Source organism: Schistocerca gregaria, chromosome X (assembly GCF_023897955.1).
Source record: "Schistocerca gregaria isolate iqSchGreg1 chromosome X, iqSchGreg1.2, whole genome shotgun sequence".
In the NCBI taxonomy this organism is placed as follows: domain Eukaryota; kingdom Metazoa; phylum Arthropoda; class Insecta; order Orthoptera; family Acrididae; genus Schistocerca; species Schistocerca gregaria.
Genome location: NC_064931.1, coordinates 830,393,305 through 830,410,261, shown reverse-complemented (window position 1 = coordinate 830,410,261; position 16,957 = coordinate 830,393,305). Strand labels below are relative to the sequence as shown.

At 36.8% G+C, this 16,957-nt stretch overlaps 1 protein-coding gene across 1 annotated transcript in view; it reads right to left on the bottom strand.

Moving 5' to 3' along the window:
- The window catches only part of LOC126299332 (uncharacterized), a 793,355-nt gene that overhangs the window by 20,143 nt on the left and 756,255 nt on the right, over positions 1-16,957 (bottom strand). The window contains exons 70-72 of the mRNA XM_049991162.1: positions 6,920-7,041; positions 6,091-6,212; positions 821-932 (exon numbers count right to left, since the gene is read on the bottom strand). Of these exons, the coding sequence (XP_049847119.1) occupies positions 821-932; positions 6,091-6,212; positions 6,920-7,041 (356 nt within the window). The remainder of the gene's footprint in view (positions 1-820; positions 933-6,090; positions 6,213-6,919; positions 7,042-16,957) is intronic.

The window sequence follows — 16,957 nt, the reverse complement described above, 5'->3', positions numbered from 1 at the left end:
ACTGTTGATGACTGGAAACACGTTTTCTGGTCAGATGAGTCTCATTTAAAATTGTGTCAAGCGGATGGATGTGTACGAGTATAGAGACAACCTCATGACTCCATGGACCCTGCATGTCAGCAGTGGACTGTTCAAGCTGGTGGAGGAACTGTAATGGTGTGGGGCATGTGCAGTTGGAGTGATATGGGACCCCTGATGCATCTAGACGTGACTCTGACAGGTGATACGTACGTAAGCATCCTGTCTGATCACTTGTATCTCTTCATGTCGATTGTGCATTCCAGCAGATTTGGACAATTCAACAACCCACACATCCAGAATTGCTACAGTGTGGCTCCAGGAACACGCTTCTGAGTTTAAACACTTCCACTGGTCACCAAACATCCCAGACATGTACATTACTGAGCATATCTGGGATGCCTTGCAATGTTCTGTTCAGAAAGGATCTCCATCTCCTCATACTCTTATGGATTTATGGACAGGCCTACATGATATCTGACAGGTGTACCAGTTGCTTTGGCTCTCTAGTGTATAAAGTAATTTTGAAGTAATTTCATAATATCTGTTGTTATTAATATGAGTAGATTCACACTAGTGATAATTTGTTGTTAGTATGCTTCACATAAGGAGTGCCTGGTTCTGCCTATTAATGTTTAACTTGACTCTTTCCACATTCGTGAAGGCTGTCCTTCATGATGGGATCTGTAGAACATGATGTATGAAGAGAAAATGAATGCATGAATGGTATCTGTATGTCTATGTTTTAATACAGTGTCAGAAATAAAAAGCACATTTGGGGTTTCAGAAGTTGCTCACTTACCATACAATATTTTTTGCAGGCGTGGTTTTTCAAATCTAAATTCCTCATTCATGAGAATGTGGAGAGTAATACCATGGTCTAGAAGGCCCTGGTGGAGTGCGGAATAATCCAGCTGAAAAAACCATGAAATCTGTAGTACTTTCCATTTTCTTTTAGTAAAATACAATATTTTATGAACTGAAAAATATTAACATAGTGGCATAAAAATTTTGTTTGCATAATGGAACTATTTTTATTCAGATGCAATAACAGCTTGACACAATTTTGTGTTGAAATGTTGGACTTAACACTATTACTGTTTTCCTCTTAAATACACAGGGTGTCCAGGGAGGATTGGTCAATATTCAGGTATATGACAGGAACGATCATTCAAAGCAAAAACGTCTAGTAAACGTAGGCTCTAAAATGAATACCTTAAGAGCTGTGATTACTTCCTCTTAGATAGCATGAAACAAATCTCCTTTAGTGTGAGCTCTGTAATTTCCACATTTTTGAGAGGTGATAGTGTCAACCAGAAACAAGAAAAAGGTCCAGTAAATATGGCCTCTGAAGTGCATAACTTAAGAGCATGAGCATTTGTTCATCTTTGCTGGTGTGAAAAATGTCTCTTCTGCAGAACAGCTGTGCGTAGCTCTTCAGGTATGCATTTTAGATCGTAGACCATATTTTCTTGTTTTGTTTCATACTAGGTCCTCCCAAAATACGGAAAGCAAGGAACTTACAGTAGAAGAGATCTGTTTCACAGTGTCAAAGATGAAGGCTGTGCAGGGTAGCTGTGCGGTCTAGGGTGCCTTACCACTGTTCATGTGGCTGCCTCCGTTGGAGGTTCAAATCCTCCCTCAGGCATGGGTGTGTGTGTTGTCGTTACCATAAGGTAGTTTAAGTCAGATTAAGTAGTGTGTAAGCCTGCGGACCGATGACCTCAGCAGGTCCCATAGGAACTTACCACAAATTTTAAACATTAAGGAAGGCTCACAGGCCTTAAGGAATACATTTTAGAGCACATGTTTTTGAGACTTTTTTGCATCAACATGCCATATGCCTAAATACAGACCATTGCTCCTTGGACACCCTTTATACCTCCTCAAACTACATCATCTCTAACGATCTCATCTTTGATCGGTTATTCAACTCTAATACTCTTTCTCCAAATTATCATCTGGTGTGTTTTCAAGAATCACATGCCCTCCCTGTTACTACATGTAAAACTAGTTTGATACAATGCTTTTCTCTAGCTAATTTTAGAGCATAATTTATTATGAGGCCTGTACAGAAAGTAAGTTTCATTTGTATTTAGTTCCACAACAGCATTGCAGTCAGTTTGGGACATATGTGTTAGTTGCTTTGAGTCAAGATGAAGTATATGACACCACTATGATTTCTTTGTGGATTGTTTATGCTGATAGCGCTTGTTTGGAATGACAAAGTTGATTGATTTTGGATCAGTAACTTGTTTTCAGCATACAAGAAACAATAAATGAAATTTGACATTCATCGACAGACTTGTGAGGGTTATGGAGAAAATGTGATGAGTGATTCAATGGTAAGATAGTTCTGATAGGTCAATGAAGAATGCCATCAAATGTATGAAGACAAACAATGTGGGTGTCCAAGTTTGGTCAATAAAGATCTGGTTCATGAAGTTGAAGAACTCACAAAGGAAAACTGCTGCAATTTTACAATATCTTATCTTTCTAAGAACTCTCTGGAAAATTTCAAGTTCATTTCTTCATGAAATTGTTAATGAAAAAGTGAATTTTTGAAAACTGTGTTTTCACTGTGTGCCAAAAACTCTTACAGAGCAACACACAGAATAATAATTGGTTGGTGCACTTGACTTTCTGACATGATACAACAAAGAGGATGGTAATTTTCTAGTGGATGGTGGTGAGACATTTGATTTATTGATCCATTTTCATCTAAAGCTGCACAATGTGCAAGAGATATTTGGATTTTTATGTTAATATTAGCAGTTTTACTTATAATATACCTTTGTACATAATAACACACATTAATGTGTCAATTAATGATGAATACTTAAATAAATGTTGTGTCACTATATACAGAGAGATAATATACAAATGTTCTTCTGTACAAGACTACATTGGGTTAACATAGAAAAATTTGCTTTTGTAGGTATTAATTTACTGTGTAAAAGCAGTGATCAAGCAAGTACGACTTCAATTTAGATTTGAAGTGACCAATGTTTTGTATGTGTTTAATGGTACCTGGTAAGGCATTGTATAGTTTGATACTAGGATGGAAAAGACAGTTTTGAAAAACTTTGTGTTGGCGCTTTGAACATGTACATCCAATTTTCGTCTTGTATCATAGCTGTGTATAGTGTGATTTTGAGTGATGAGTGGTCTGTTTGTATGTAAGTTTTGCTTTAAATACATTATATTTTCAAGTATATATATATATGCAAGGTGCAAGGAAGTGGCAGGATCATCCTTTTTTTTAAACAATGGTCTACATGATTTGCGATTATCTACCGCTGCCATTATTCTTATATATTTTTTTAAAATTTTGTATGTTTTGATGACATCTCCAGAATTTTCCCAGAACATAATCCCATACTGGAGGTTAGAGTGACAACTGCATAATATACACACTGAACAGTGTTTTGGCTGGTACAGATTTTTAATGTATGTAACACAAAACAAGAAGTACTTAATGTTTGTTCATTTGCTCAATATGTGCCTTCCATTTCAAGTTGTCTTGTAGATAAAGTCCAAGAAATTTGGTACAGGATGTTTTGGTAATTGTCTGTCCATTTGGCTCAAGATTGGGTGATATTAGATTTTTTTGTGCTGTGTGTATATCCATAGCTACAAATGGTTCAAATGACTGTGAGCACTATGGGACTTAACTTCTGAGGTCATCAGTCACCTAGAACTTAGAACTACTTAAACCTAACTAACCTAAGGACGTAACACACATCCATGCCCAAGGCAGGATTCGAACCTGCGACCATAGTGGTCGCACGTTTCCAGGCTGTAGCGCCTAGAACCGCTTGGCCACCCTGGTCGGCTCCATAGCTACAGATTTCCAGTGTTTATTATTAACTCATTGTTATCAAAGTAACATGTTAGCCTGTCAGTGGCTTCTCTCATGTTTTTACAAGAGTTTCTTCTGAGTTTCCTGCAACTACAACACTTGTCTCATTGGCAAATTGAAATATTTTACTGCTGTCATTGCTTATTCATTGCTGTCATTTACATAGAGTGAGGACAGAACAGGACCCATTATTGATCCTTGTGGCACTCCATATTGAACAGTGAGCAGTCAGTAGCTTGGAATTATATTTCCTAATGACATTATCCATTTCCTGATCTATTTCCACATATTGTTCCCTGTTCTTAAGAGCTGAGCCAGTTGTCAGCTGTTCCCCTAATGCCAAGATTTTCTGGCTTGTGTAGCAATTTGTCATGATTTAAGGTGTCAAATGCCTTTGACAAATCTAAAAATATGCCCATGGTAAGTTTTTTTTGTCTAATGCTATCAGTGCCTCTAATACAAAGGTGTGAACTGCTGATTCAGTTGAACAGTTTGCTCTAAATCCATGTTGAGATTCTGACAGAATGCCATTATCCTCTAAGAAGTCTGTTAGCCTCTTATTGAAGAGCCTTTCTAATATTTTTGAGAAAACACACAGAACTGCCAATGGTCTGTAGTTGGAAATATCATCTTTGTTTCCTTTCTTGTATAATGGCTTTACTTTTGCTATCTTCAAACATGAAGGAAAAGTTCCTGTAGCAAAAGATAGGTTACATAGGTCAGTTAATGGCTCAGTGATCAAGTCCCCACATTTCTTTATAATGAAATCATGTATATCATCTAATCCTGCAGAGTGTTTCATTTTGAGAATTTGTATTGTAACCTGTAGTTCTTCTACATTTGTTGGGTACAGAAACATTGATTTGCTTGAGACTTTTTTTGCCTGTTTCTATATGTTGTTTTCTACTGCAGGTCTGTTGTAGTAGTTTCTCTGTTACATTTATGAAACAGCTCAATCAAAACAACAATCAGTAGGATATAAGCACACTGTTTCATCAGTAAAGACTAAAGACAAGCAAATCTTGACACCGTGAAAAGTCATGAGCACAGTCACTTAGGAGAGACACTGTGTTCTACCTGCACATTTTATACCACATGGTGAAACAATCAATGCAAATGTTTACTGGAAAGTGCTTGTGAAACTGCACTGTGCAATACAGAATAAGTGCTTCACATAGCTCACAAACAGTGTTGTTTTGATTGATGACAATGCAAGATCTCACACTTTCAACAAGACATGACAACTCTTACAGGACTTCAACTGTAACTGGTTAGACCACACTCCATACAGCCCTCCCCTCGGCCCTAGAGACTTCCATCTCTTTTTGCACCAAAAAATGTTACTTATTGGTCAAAAATTGATGATGAGCTCAAAGATGATGAGCTCAAAGAACATCTTACCACATGGTTGATAACAAAGGTAGCAACATCCTATGACAAATCTCTGTTGGTCCATTATGGACATGGGACATTGGCTGGTAATTGTCAGTGTCAATTAAATTCACCAATAGATGTGTAGCTTAAGATGTTATTTTATTTTATTTTATTTTGAAGACTACCAGTTTCAGCATTTCATTATGCTATCTTCAGGCTTGAGGTGGTATAATGAAATGCTGAAACTGTTAGCCTTCAGAATAACATAAAATAATATCTTAAGTTACACGGCTGTTGATGAACGTTCACAAAAACATTGTGAAGAGGCATTAACTCATCTCCTTTAACATAATAACCATAATTAAATAACAAAATATAAAAAAGTGGCTGCACAAATGAAACTTTTTTCAAGGAAATTTCTAAAATGAAAAATAATATAAATAGATAGTTAAGAAATCTAGTCACCAAGCAGCTGTAGGGGAACACGCATACAAAATGATTTAACTTGCACAAGCTTTCAAGCCAGAAGAAGGAGTCACTGGCTCTGAAAGCTTGTGAAAGTTAAATCCTTTTGTATGTGTGGTCCCCTACTCTCACTTGTTGAGTAGATTTATTATCTATCCATTTACATTATAATATCAATAACTGATACTATAAGAAGGCAGCTATAAGTGTTACTTTCTTATGTTATATGCCTTAACATAAATTCAGAGTACTGTTATTCATTATTTGATGATTTAATAATGAAAATACATTTTTGAGTAATGTCAACTGCTATTATGTTGTAAATTGGAAGGAATTGGTTAGCAATTTTCTTTGTAAACTTGATACAATACCGTCATATTTTCAGGTGCACATTCACTGCAGGGCAGAAGGATAAATGTTTTTGAAATTCCAGGTCTGTATATAAGCTTAGTAGCGTAATTAATTGCACCAAAAATATCTCTGTTGCCATGTCCTAGGGAAAAAAATACAAAATTTCAATTGAAGGTGTCAATTCAGATACATAAGACAAATACTGGAATGAATAATTCACTTTGCATGAGAGTGTCCACTGACAAAATACTGTTCAAGATATCATAAAAATTTAACAGAAAGTTACAACTTTTGACAGACCATAATCACAATACTACAAAATTTACAGAAACTATTTTCATATCAGCTAGTCTACTCACTCTGAAAATGCCTGTTTACTGTTTCTAACTTTAAAAAGTTCCAAGTAGACATGTACAGTATTAGAAAAAATGCTCAGAACAAGAACGCTTAGAAAGTTCATGCAATTTTGAGAGTCAGGCTAATTTCACTGAGACCTTTACACATAGTCTAATTAAAATACTAAAAATTACTGGTACATATGTAATATTATTGGTGCATATGTTCTTTTCACTTATTTTACTCAGAAAACTTTGAATGTTTCAGTGCCTGAATTTCTTAAACATTTTAGATGATGTTTAGTTCTCAGCATAGTTTTAGTGGTACATTCTAAAATGACCACTGTATAGAACATACTGTATAGAAGATATTACAGTCATTGGTACAGTATGACATTATGAAATCCCGTGACAAACAAAAAAAAAAAGGTTATAATTTAGAACTAATGCTAACTCCTTATTTGAAATAATTTTATCATTCTTTCTATATGGCCGTTTTCCAGTGCCTTCTTACCTGTTACAACATTGTTAAAGTAGTCAGCTATGTGCTCTGATGACGTGAAGATCTTGTTGTTCATGACAATGCTGCGTGGTGCATCATAGACACCATCTCCTCCAAATACAATAAGAGAAAATCTGCAAAGCAAGATTATAGCAGTACACTTGGTGTATAATTCAGTACATTAACATATGTTACTAGCTCTTAACTGACAACTGATCATCATCATAAGAAAATCCAGCTAGTATTCAAAATTAACATTTTTAATAGCCATTGGGACATAAACAACCCAAGAACGCATCAAGCAACTAGTGTAACAGTTGAAGAACAACTTGGAAGTCATGCCCATTTAAATAACAACACACTCTTTAAACAGCATATCTGATGTATCTCCACAACATATCAACAGGATGTAAGTATTTTATGAGCCATTTAAAGTTCATCTGGGACTTGGTGTAGTGCTGTCATGTTTTCTCACCATACAGAAAAAGACAACCACATATCATGACATGTAGAAAGGATTGAGAAGGAGAGAGATACATTGTGGACACACACACACACACACACACACACACACACACACACACACACACACACACACACACACACAGTTGTTGGTCTCCCTCTCATAATAGGGGCACTGATTTCTTGATTTCTTCCACAGGCCAGGTCCCTTTGGTATTCAGACATGGTATAGCTCCAACTAGTGACAGCTGTTTGTTTTCTGACATTACAGTGAGGTGGCTATATGTACATGTTGCAACCATGTAGGTGAGCAATGGCAATATCTTAAGTTACATAATGACAGCAACTGAAGCACCTGGATATGAAAAGGAGTGTCTCATTTTTGTGGTGGTCACAGTGGTACTGTTTGGGAAGATGTGACAGAATGCTTATAACGTGACTGTTGAGAAGTGTATCTAGCAAACACTGCACGAAACTGATAAATGACTTACTGACTTGAGTGACCTTGTAAATATTTTGGGGACTGGATAATGGTATCTTTTAAGTGACTTAAGAAAAGCAAACTCTTTTTGTATCAACAGCAAAGTGTGAGGAGGTTACATTCGTCTGAGGCCCTGCCTGCTCATGCCTTCATCACAGTCCAATCAAATTCAAGACAGGTGCCTCCACAGGTGAACTCGGTAAAGTCATTTCACACTATGTGGTGGACAGCTCCAAACAACATATAATCTAAATTTCAAATTTCACATCTTTGGCTAAAAAATAAAAAAAATATAAAAAAAACTTATCCATCAATGTGGGAACCACAAGTTTCATGATTCTTCAGTGTTCAATCTGAATGGATCATGGAACTCCAATGGCTCTATGTCATGTTGAGCCTGAAGGAAAATAGAATGAATGACACAATGAGTGTACTGCTGGTCATATTTTTAAAGCAATTACAAAATCAGTATCATTTTTTAGTCATATTTTGGTGGCATTTTCTAGTAAAGACCAACAATTTTTATGCCTCTGCTGATGTTTGGTGCTATGCAGAAGAGCCTTCTCCCACAGCCCTGAAAAGACTTTCTGTTCATTGCATTACACATCACAAATTTTGTGGCAATGGACCATGTTCTGCTGTGCATCTGAAGCCACATTCAGGAAGGCCTTTGACCAATGCACCCACTACTTACATGAGTATTTCCCTCCAACATCTCTTGTGAATCTATCATCTGCATAGGGAATTTGGACAATAAAACACATTCCAACTACAGTTATTTTCCTTTGTATATAAAACTCACTGAGACAAGTCCCAGGTAAAAGAGACTGTAAAATGGCTACCAGTCAACCATAAAATTATGGTAATAGTTGACCAGTCCCAGGAAGATGTTGGAACTTTGCCAGAATTTCACGTGGTTGACCATCTTTCTACTGCATTTGATATTGAATCCATGAACCCTTTGATGGTTTTTTTACACTGTTAAATTGACACTTTTTAATATATCAATGTAGTCACTTCAGGCTATGGATGACAATTTCAGATCCACATTTCCACTAAATACAGTAAATGGCACATGTTATTACACTTTCAGCCAGGGGCAATTCTAGAAGTTGGTAAAGTGGGTGGCTAATGGTGGTGGTGGTGGTGGTGGGGGGGGGGGGGGGGGGGGGTTGGAATATTGTTTAACAAAAGGAGAGTTGGGGGCCTCCACAGACAAACTGGTAAAATTTGGTGTTGCTTAAAGCAGTTGTTGTTAACTGTTTTGGAGTTCAGAGTAAAAACATGTCCACAGAATGTGTGTGCCCAGGATAATAATATGATTTGACCCAGATGTTCAGCGATCTCAAAGTTTTTGTCTGGGATCAGCAATTTAAGTGTTGGTAGGCATACCTGGCATATTTAGCTTTCTTGATTACTATTAAGTGGCACTCATACATTAATATACATCCAATGTATATTAATAAATAATAGGATGCCCATTTTAAGTTAACCCTTTGACTGCTGCTGATATGTTAACTCGTCATGCCTCACTGTTCCCCTGGCTCGTCTGACATGTATACACATTGCCTTGGGTCTGCCCTAAAGCGCTAAGGATGTGTTCCAGCATCCCATGCCACCGGCCTTCCCACCACTCGGGACGAGTTCAGACACAATGAGACAAAGCTTCCTGAGCGTTATGGACGTGTATACATGCAGAGCTGCCGTTCCACCCTGCTCTTCTAGTAGCTGTTCAGTGGTCTGACTGTGTAGTTCAAGAGTGCATATATCTTTGTTGCTGTATTCACTCTTTGCAGAATTTGACTTAGATTTCTGTAATTTTGTCAGGTTTCTTGTTTTCTACGTGAGAAATGTCATGTCTCCATGGTTGCACAGATAAGGAAATCCTGGATATGCTCACTAAGAGTGACAGTGAGTGTGAATTGTCTGAAGTTGCTAACAGTGATGAGTCTTCAACAGAATCTCGAAGCTGTAGTCCTCAGCCTTTTACATCAGAGGGGAGAGCAAGAAATACAGTCAGCAGTTCCTCTGAATCTGAGGAATCAGAAAGTGACAGCGAAATGGTTAAGAAAAGAGTGCACTTAAGTGATACATTTGACTGGAAAGAAACTGATTTCCATCTGCTAAACCATTACTTCAATGACTCGAGTTCAGGACAAAAATGTCAATTATATACTGAGCCAAGCACTCTTTAATTTTTTGTGATATTTATGTCTCAAGAACTGTTGCAATTTATTGCAGATGAAACAAATCGTTTTTGTTTACTCAAAAGAAAACACTACAGAATCTGTGAATTCTCGACCCACAAAAGCGGAAAGAGACTGGATTTGAGGAAATGTATTGTTTTTATACTGTTTGCCTTCTAATGAAACAAGTTAAGATGTTAAAATTTAGTGATTATTGGTCCACAGATACACTTTTGAGCACACCAGTTTTCAGCGAAATTATGTCCCGAGACCATTTTTGTCTACTTCTGAGAATTTCACACTTCAGTGATAACCCTGAATATACTGGAGGCAACAGTATATTTAAAATTAGGATGATTGTTGACAAAGTTTGTAAGACGTTTTGTAATTCATATCACCAACATCACAAGTTTTGTATAGATGAAGGTCTCTTGCTGTTCAAAGGACGATTATCTTTTAAGGAATTTATTCCCACCAAGCAAAGTAGGTTTGGAATAAAGACATTTGTACTGTGTGACTGTCAGAGTGGGTATATCAACAGGAACCACACCAATGTGTGACCCTGCACCCAACATAAGCAGCCATTCCAACTCCAAATTAACTCTCTTGACGGAAGAGTTCAAATGAGGTTGGTCGTGGTGCCCAAGAACAGATACAAACTCAACACTAGTATGCTTCGATGCTGATGCAATCTTTAGCAGGCCACACTCTATACTGTACCCAGGATCTCTGTCAATACTATTACCTGCCCCAACCACTATAACCATGGTGTCTTCCTTAGTGAAATTATTGCAAAGTGATCCTAAATCCTCTGTCAGTTGCTCCAGACCAGCACTAGGTTTAAAAAAATTGGTGACCTGGTATTCTGATCCGAGTTCATTCTGCAAAAGTTGGCTAACACCTCTTCCATGGGAACTACCTAACAACAACACTTTCTTTCTCTTTACTGGTTTCCCAACATTCTTACTTTTCAATTTGCTGTTGAAAGTTTGTTGTGCCCTGTCTACACCTGCAACTATTTGAGGTTCACCAGTTATAATTGAAGCAACAGGTCAAATCTATTTTCCACATTCACCATGAAGCTGTAAGACAAAGTGCTAGGTCTCTTCCTCCTGTTGCCTGTTGCCACTTTCCACCTCTCTTTACCCTTCTCCCTCCTTAACCTGTCAAGATTTCACCTGGTCTTGTCTAATTCAGCCTGAAGGGTGGAAATTTTCCCCTCTTGTTCGAGTATCTTCCTATCTCTTCTACATATCCTACAAAACCACTGATGAGTCTCATTTACTTCCCCTATTCCCACGCCACTACAGTCACCCACATGGAAAAAACTACAGCACCTGTCACACCAAAAGCCCTGACCTAACAATTCCATGGCAAGTCAACCACTTTTCACTCATGATGAACATTATTGTTTATTAAGAATAAGTCAGTTAAATTACAGATAAACACGAAAATATGGTTCCACAAATTTGGCCTATATGCAACTGTGTGTAAACAAAAACAACAGTGCAAAGTTTCTGAAACAACGACTTAAAATTTACGCTACTTTCTGGAAATGTGAGTTAAATAATGAAGAGGTATGCTACAGTTAAATTTCTGGAGAGAGCAAAGATCAACTAAACAAACTTATATAGATTTGCTGCGGCAAAACGTAAACAGAAAATACGATTGTACAATTTTTTTGCATTTTCTGCTATATTACATAAAGAAAAATGAAACCATTAATGGTATGCTTAAAAGGCACATTAATACACCTACTTCCCATGTAATCAATACTAAACTACATACTTTTATAATCTAAAAATGACTTATCTTTACGAGAACCCCCAAACTCATGCTAGTCACCTGGCTGCAGCGTGTGTGTCCAAGAGTTAGGGGATTTAAAAACAAATGTATTTAAGTGTAAACTTTGCCTTTTTTATAAAAATCTGAAAACAAACTGTTGCACAACTACTCTGGTAATTGTAATACAGTGTTCTGATATTGGAATGTGGAGGACAACTATGAGTGATTATGTATGAAAAGTTAGGTTAATTTGAATATGTTATTCATTAGTTGCAGGCATAAATGTAGAAAATCATATTTTTCCAGAGTGAATTTGAACATGCCATGGATATACAAAAATAAGATTGGGCCAGCTGGCTGTAAAAAATACTGCAATACAAGCCTGCAGAAAGCTTTCAATTATGTCAAGGCACGTAAATTATCACTCAGGAATGCATACAAAAAATATGGAATACCACCTAGTACACTTTCAAAGAAATTAAATAACAAAAATCCTTTGAAAATAGGTGGACAAACTGGTTTTAGCTTAGAAGAAGAGAAGACATTAATCAGTGGATTATTTAAATGCGCAGAATGGGGTCAACCATTAATGACAAGTTAGATAAGGAATATTGTAAAGAGCTATTTGGACCAAAGGGTAAGAGTGGAAAAGAGGTTTGAAGACCAGAGGCCTGGATATGAGTGGGTGAAAAATCTGCTTTCATTGCAATAATTTGAGTGTACATTTGAGTGAAAATGTAAAGAGAGCTGGAGTTAAAGTGAACAGAGATGTCATAGCAAGCTATTTCAAGAATTTGGAGGAGACTGTGAGAGGGGTTCTGCCTAGCCACATAGTCAACTATGATGCGACCAACTTCTCTGATGATCCTTGTGCTGTCAGTGTGTTAGTCAAGAGGGGATGTAAACTTCCTCATAAAATCATAGACTCATCCGAAACAAGTACATCTGTAATGATGGCTTCTGCAGGAGATCTTCTGCCATGTTGTGTAGTTTATAAGGCCACTCATCTGTATCCAACCTGGATGGAAGGTGGAATGAATTGTACAGCACACAACAGAAACCAGAGTGGATGGTTTGACCTCAGTAAATTTGAAGATTGGTTTCAGACACTAGCTTTTTGCTATCTCTTAAGATGGCTTGAGGGGGTCAAAGTTCTGATAAGAGAGAATCTCTCAAGCCACATTTCCTTGTTTGTAGTCTCACAATGCGAAGAAAACAATATTACATTTTTGTTTCTCCTGCAAATGCAACACCCATCTGCCAGCCTTAAGACATGGCATTCTTTCGCCTAATGAAGATGGCTTGGCGAAAAGCTTTGACTGATTGAAACAAAGGCAATAGGGGTGTTCTTCCTAAAAGCGACTTCCCTAAGACATTGAATGTGACATTTCACTACAAGGGTGAGAAAACTGAAGACAATGCTACTGCAGGATTTCGTGCTTTTGGTATCGTACCTTTCAATCGAGAAAAAGTTTTATCCCCCTTACCTGTCAGTAGTTTGGAAAATGAAACAGGTGACCCAATGCAGGTATGGTCTGACACCTTTGTGGAACACCTGAGAGGTGTTCGTTATGGGTATATTAATGCCCAACCCAAAGAAAGCCCATGATAGGAAACTGGAAGTTCTCCCTGGGAAAAGTGTCATGTCACAGATGGAAATTTCAGACGATATTAGAGTGGACAGCAAGGAAAAGGAAGCAGATGATACCAAAGTTTTGGAGCAAGAAACTGTAATATCTTATACAACAACTGAAGAGGAATATGGACCTGGACCTTATGAGACACCTCCAATGATAATGGACAAAAAAGATTTTGTCTTTGTTAATCTTCCTGTTACAAAGACTACCCATTCAAAATATGGAGCTGCATGATGACTTTTAAGTTAATTTCATGAGGAAGAAAATCAATGAGAAACAAGAATACTTCTTTTTCCTGACATTGTAGACATGTGTGTGGTGTCAAAAGCACAAGTTGTGATGAAGGTGAAAAAAACTGATTTCCAATGAGGAAGAATGATATTTAAAACTATAGAAGGCATTGACATCATGTAATGTAAACTGTTGTATTAAGTAATGAATGGTATGGTTTGTTTTTTGTAACATCAGTCTTATAAAAGCATTTGTAAACTCAGAGATTTAATGGTTAATAAAGCTGGATGGTAATATTAAAAAATTAATTGGCATTAATTAATATAAAGTTGAGGTAGTATAAATGCATTTTTCTTAGTAAAAGTCCTGGGGAGATATGAAACACTATTCAGATTAATATTTGAAGAAGGGTTATGGTAGAGCATTTTCATTCTTTTAACACATTGCTGTAGGAAGGATTAGAGCTGCTGTATTTAAAATTTCAAAATTATAGTACAATATTTACATATTAATTTTCAGTAAAATTTTCATTTTCCACCCCAATTCACCCCAATTGGCTGCAGGTAAGCACAGACCATGTAACACCTACTGGAATGTCTACTGTGCTCTGCATCTTGCACAGAAGAAGATCTCCTGCTTGCAACTCTGAGGTCAGCAGTAGTGTAGCTTGATACTTCTTTCTTTTATTGGCTTGTAATGGCAATTACCATGTACTGTGTTTGCCTCTGACCCTAATAAATAATAATATACAATTTTTTTTAGGATTTTGTTTGTCAGTCCTGAGGTGTATCCAGCAAAATAATTTTGCTCCAGAGAGTACCGCAGTGGTTTCGTACATGCCATCAGGGATTGCATCATGCCATACTACCTGTATATAGCCACAATGATTATTGGCAGACAGTGGCACAACTTTGCTTGTAGTGTCTCAATTATTATAACTTCTTGTCTCTAGACCGTCACTGAGTAAACTTTTCTACAACCTAAGAGCCCATAAAACAACTATAAATATGTCCAGTTTGCCTCGTAGTGCCAGTTCATCTTACATGTTGCCTTAGTTTTCATTTTTTCTCAGACAACAAACAGTACAAGCTACCTCCAGCCCAGGTAGATCCTGAAGACAACAGTGCAGCAAATCATAGCAAAAAAGTCAATGCAGGAATTATTTTGTAAACTTGCAGTAGATGGCCTTCCATCAGAAGTCCATAACACTAGCTTCATAGGTTATTACCACAATCATTTGATAAATATCAACTGTCACCGTTTGAAGCTCAGTTGTTTTCAACAGAGGTTGTGGCACCCCAGATTATGAGGATGTTGAAATTACTTCCAACCATACTCAACATACTTGGGATAGCAGGAAAGTAGAGATCATCTGCTTACTTTCAGCTGAAAATGGTTGTATATGTATATACAAAGGGGATAAAATTCTGAAAATAAAGATTCCTCCATTTACCCATCAGTTACCACTATTTTGATAGCCACATCAAGCTTATTTTGGTTGAATGAGAGTTAGAAGTAGCTGCCATAATTCTCTCTCTCTCTCTCTCTCTCTCTCTCTCTCTCTCTCTCCCTCTCTCTCTCAACCATCACCCACATATATTTACAGAAATCATAGCAAACTGTGTTCCAAATGCTCTTTGTGTGTCCCTACTCTACTCAATGCCTGCAGCATGTACTGAATGTTCATCATATAAATTTTTTTACTCCATCAAGGAATTTTCACTATTGCAAAAGAAACTGACTATCACTTATAGGTAATAGCACATCACTAGACATAGTCAAGATGGTGCACACTGAAAAGTGCAGTGGCAAAATGCTCATAGATAGGTGAAAGCTAAATGGTGCATCATATAAAAAGTGTCAGAAATGGGTTGTATGAGGAGTTCTATGTGTGAAGAGAAACATGTGGATGTATGAAAGATATGCAAAAATATGCCTAAAATTTATTTGTGAAGATATTCACTGGCCATGCCTTGACTGTTTGCAGGATGGAAACACGAAACTAGCTTCCACAGTGAGTTTGCAGGAAGAAATTCTTAAATTGCTTTGCAGAGGCACTGATGCTTTAAACACAGAATTATCAGTGCAGAAGCAAGAAAATTTTGACCTGAAATGTGGGAAAAAATGTTTTTGCAAAACAGCTGAGTCAATAGAGGAAAATAGCATTATAAATGGGTGGACTTATACAGTTATTAGCTCAAACAATGAGGCTGCTGCCCATAGGGAAGAAACTCATATGGGAGTCTCAAGACCCGAAAATAAGTACAAGTGGACAAGTGTAACTTACACTAAAAAGAATTCAAAATGTCTCAATAATGAAAAACAGAAGGAAAAAAAATTAATTCCTTGTTATAGGTGATTCTCTGCTGAAAAACGTGGTAGTGCTGAATTCCACAATAGACGTTCATCCAGATATCAGGACCCACTCTTTGAAGAAACACTTTAGCAACATATAAAGCTCACAGGATGGTTTAGCAGAGGCATCTTGGAATAATTACAAAGGTGTCTTCATCCATGTATGTAACAAATTTTCTTAGAAGCAGCACTGAAGAATAAACTGTAAGTGAAACAAGAAATTTAATTCGATCTGACTGTAACCTCTACAGAATGTCTAGAATCTTGGTGAGTGGTATTATCTACAGAAGATCAATCAGTCATCAATATTTTGGAGAATAAACCATGATTTAAATGAAAACTGTAACAATCTAGGAGCTATGTTCATAAATCCCAATAAATTCTTAAGCAATAAATGTTTGGGTAAAGACAGTCTTCATTTAAATAGGTTAGAATCCAAAATTTTTAGGAAAATGTTCGCTAATACATGTAAAATTCTACAAAATAGAGGAAACTTAAAAGAACTGATGGGGATGAGAAACAGTGTTTGGTAATGAAAATGGTAGGACTGAAACATTCCCAAAGAAAGAGTATGCTTGAGACCATAACTAGAAAAGAATGTCCCTCCATACTGCACTACAAATGGACTAACATGTAAATGCTGACTTTTTAACCAATGTCATAAAGTGGATGAATTACAAATTATTCCATCTGAATGTTGAAATATCAAAGTTATTTGCCTCAATGAACATTGGCTTACATCTGAAAATATTAAACTTCTTAATAAAATTGAAAATTTTGTATTAGCTAACAGCTTTTGTAGATGAGAGAAATCACATGGAAACTCTTGCATACATACTCATTCTGATATAAAATATGGAATAATAAATGATTAATCATCTGATTGAAGAGTGTATATTTGAAAGCTGCTGAA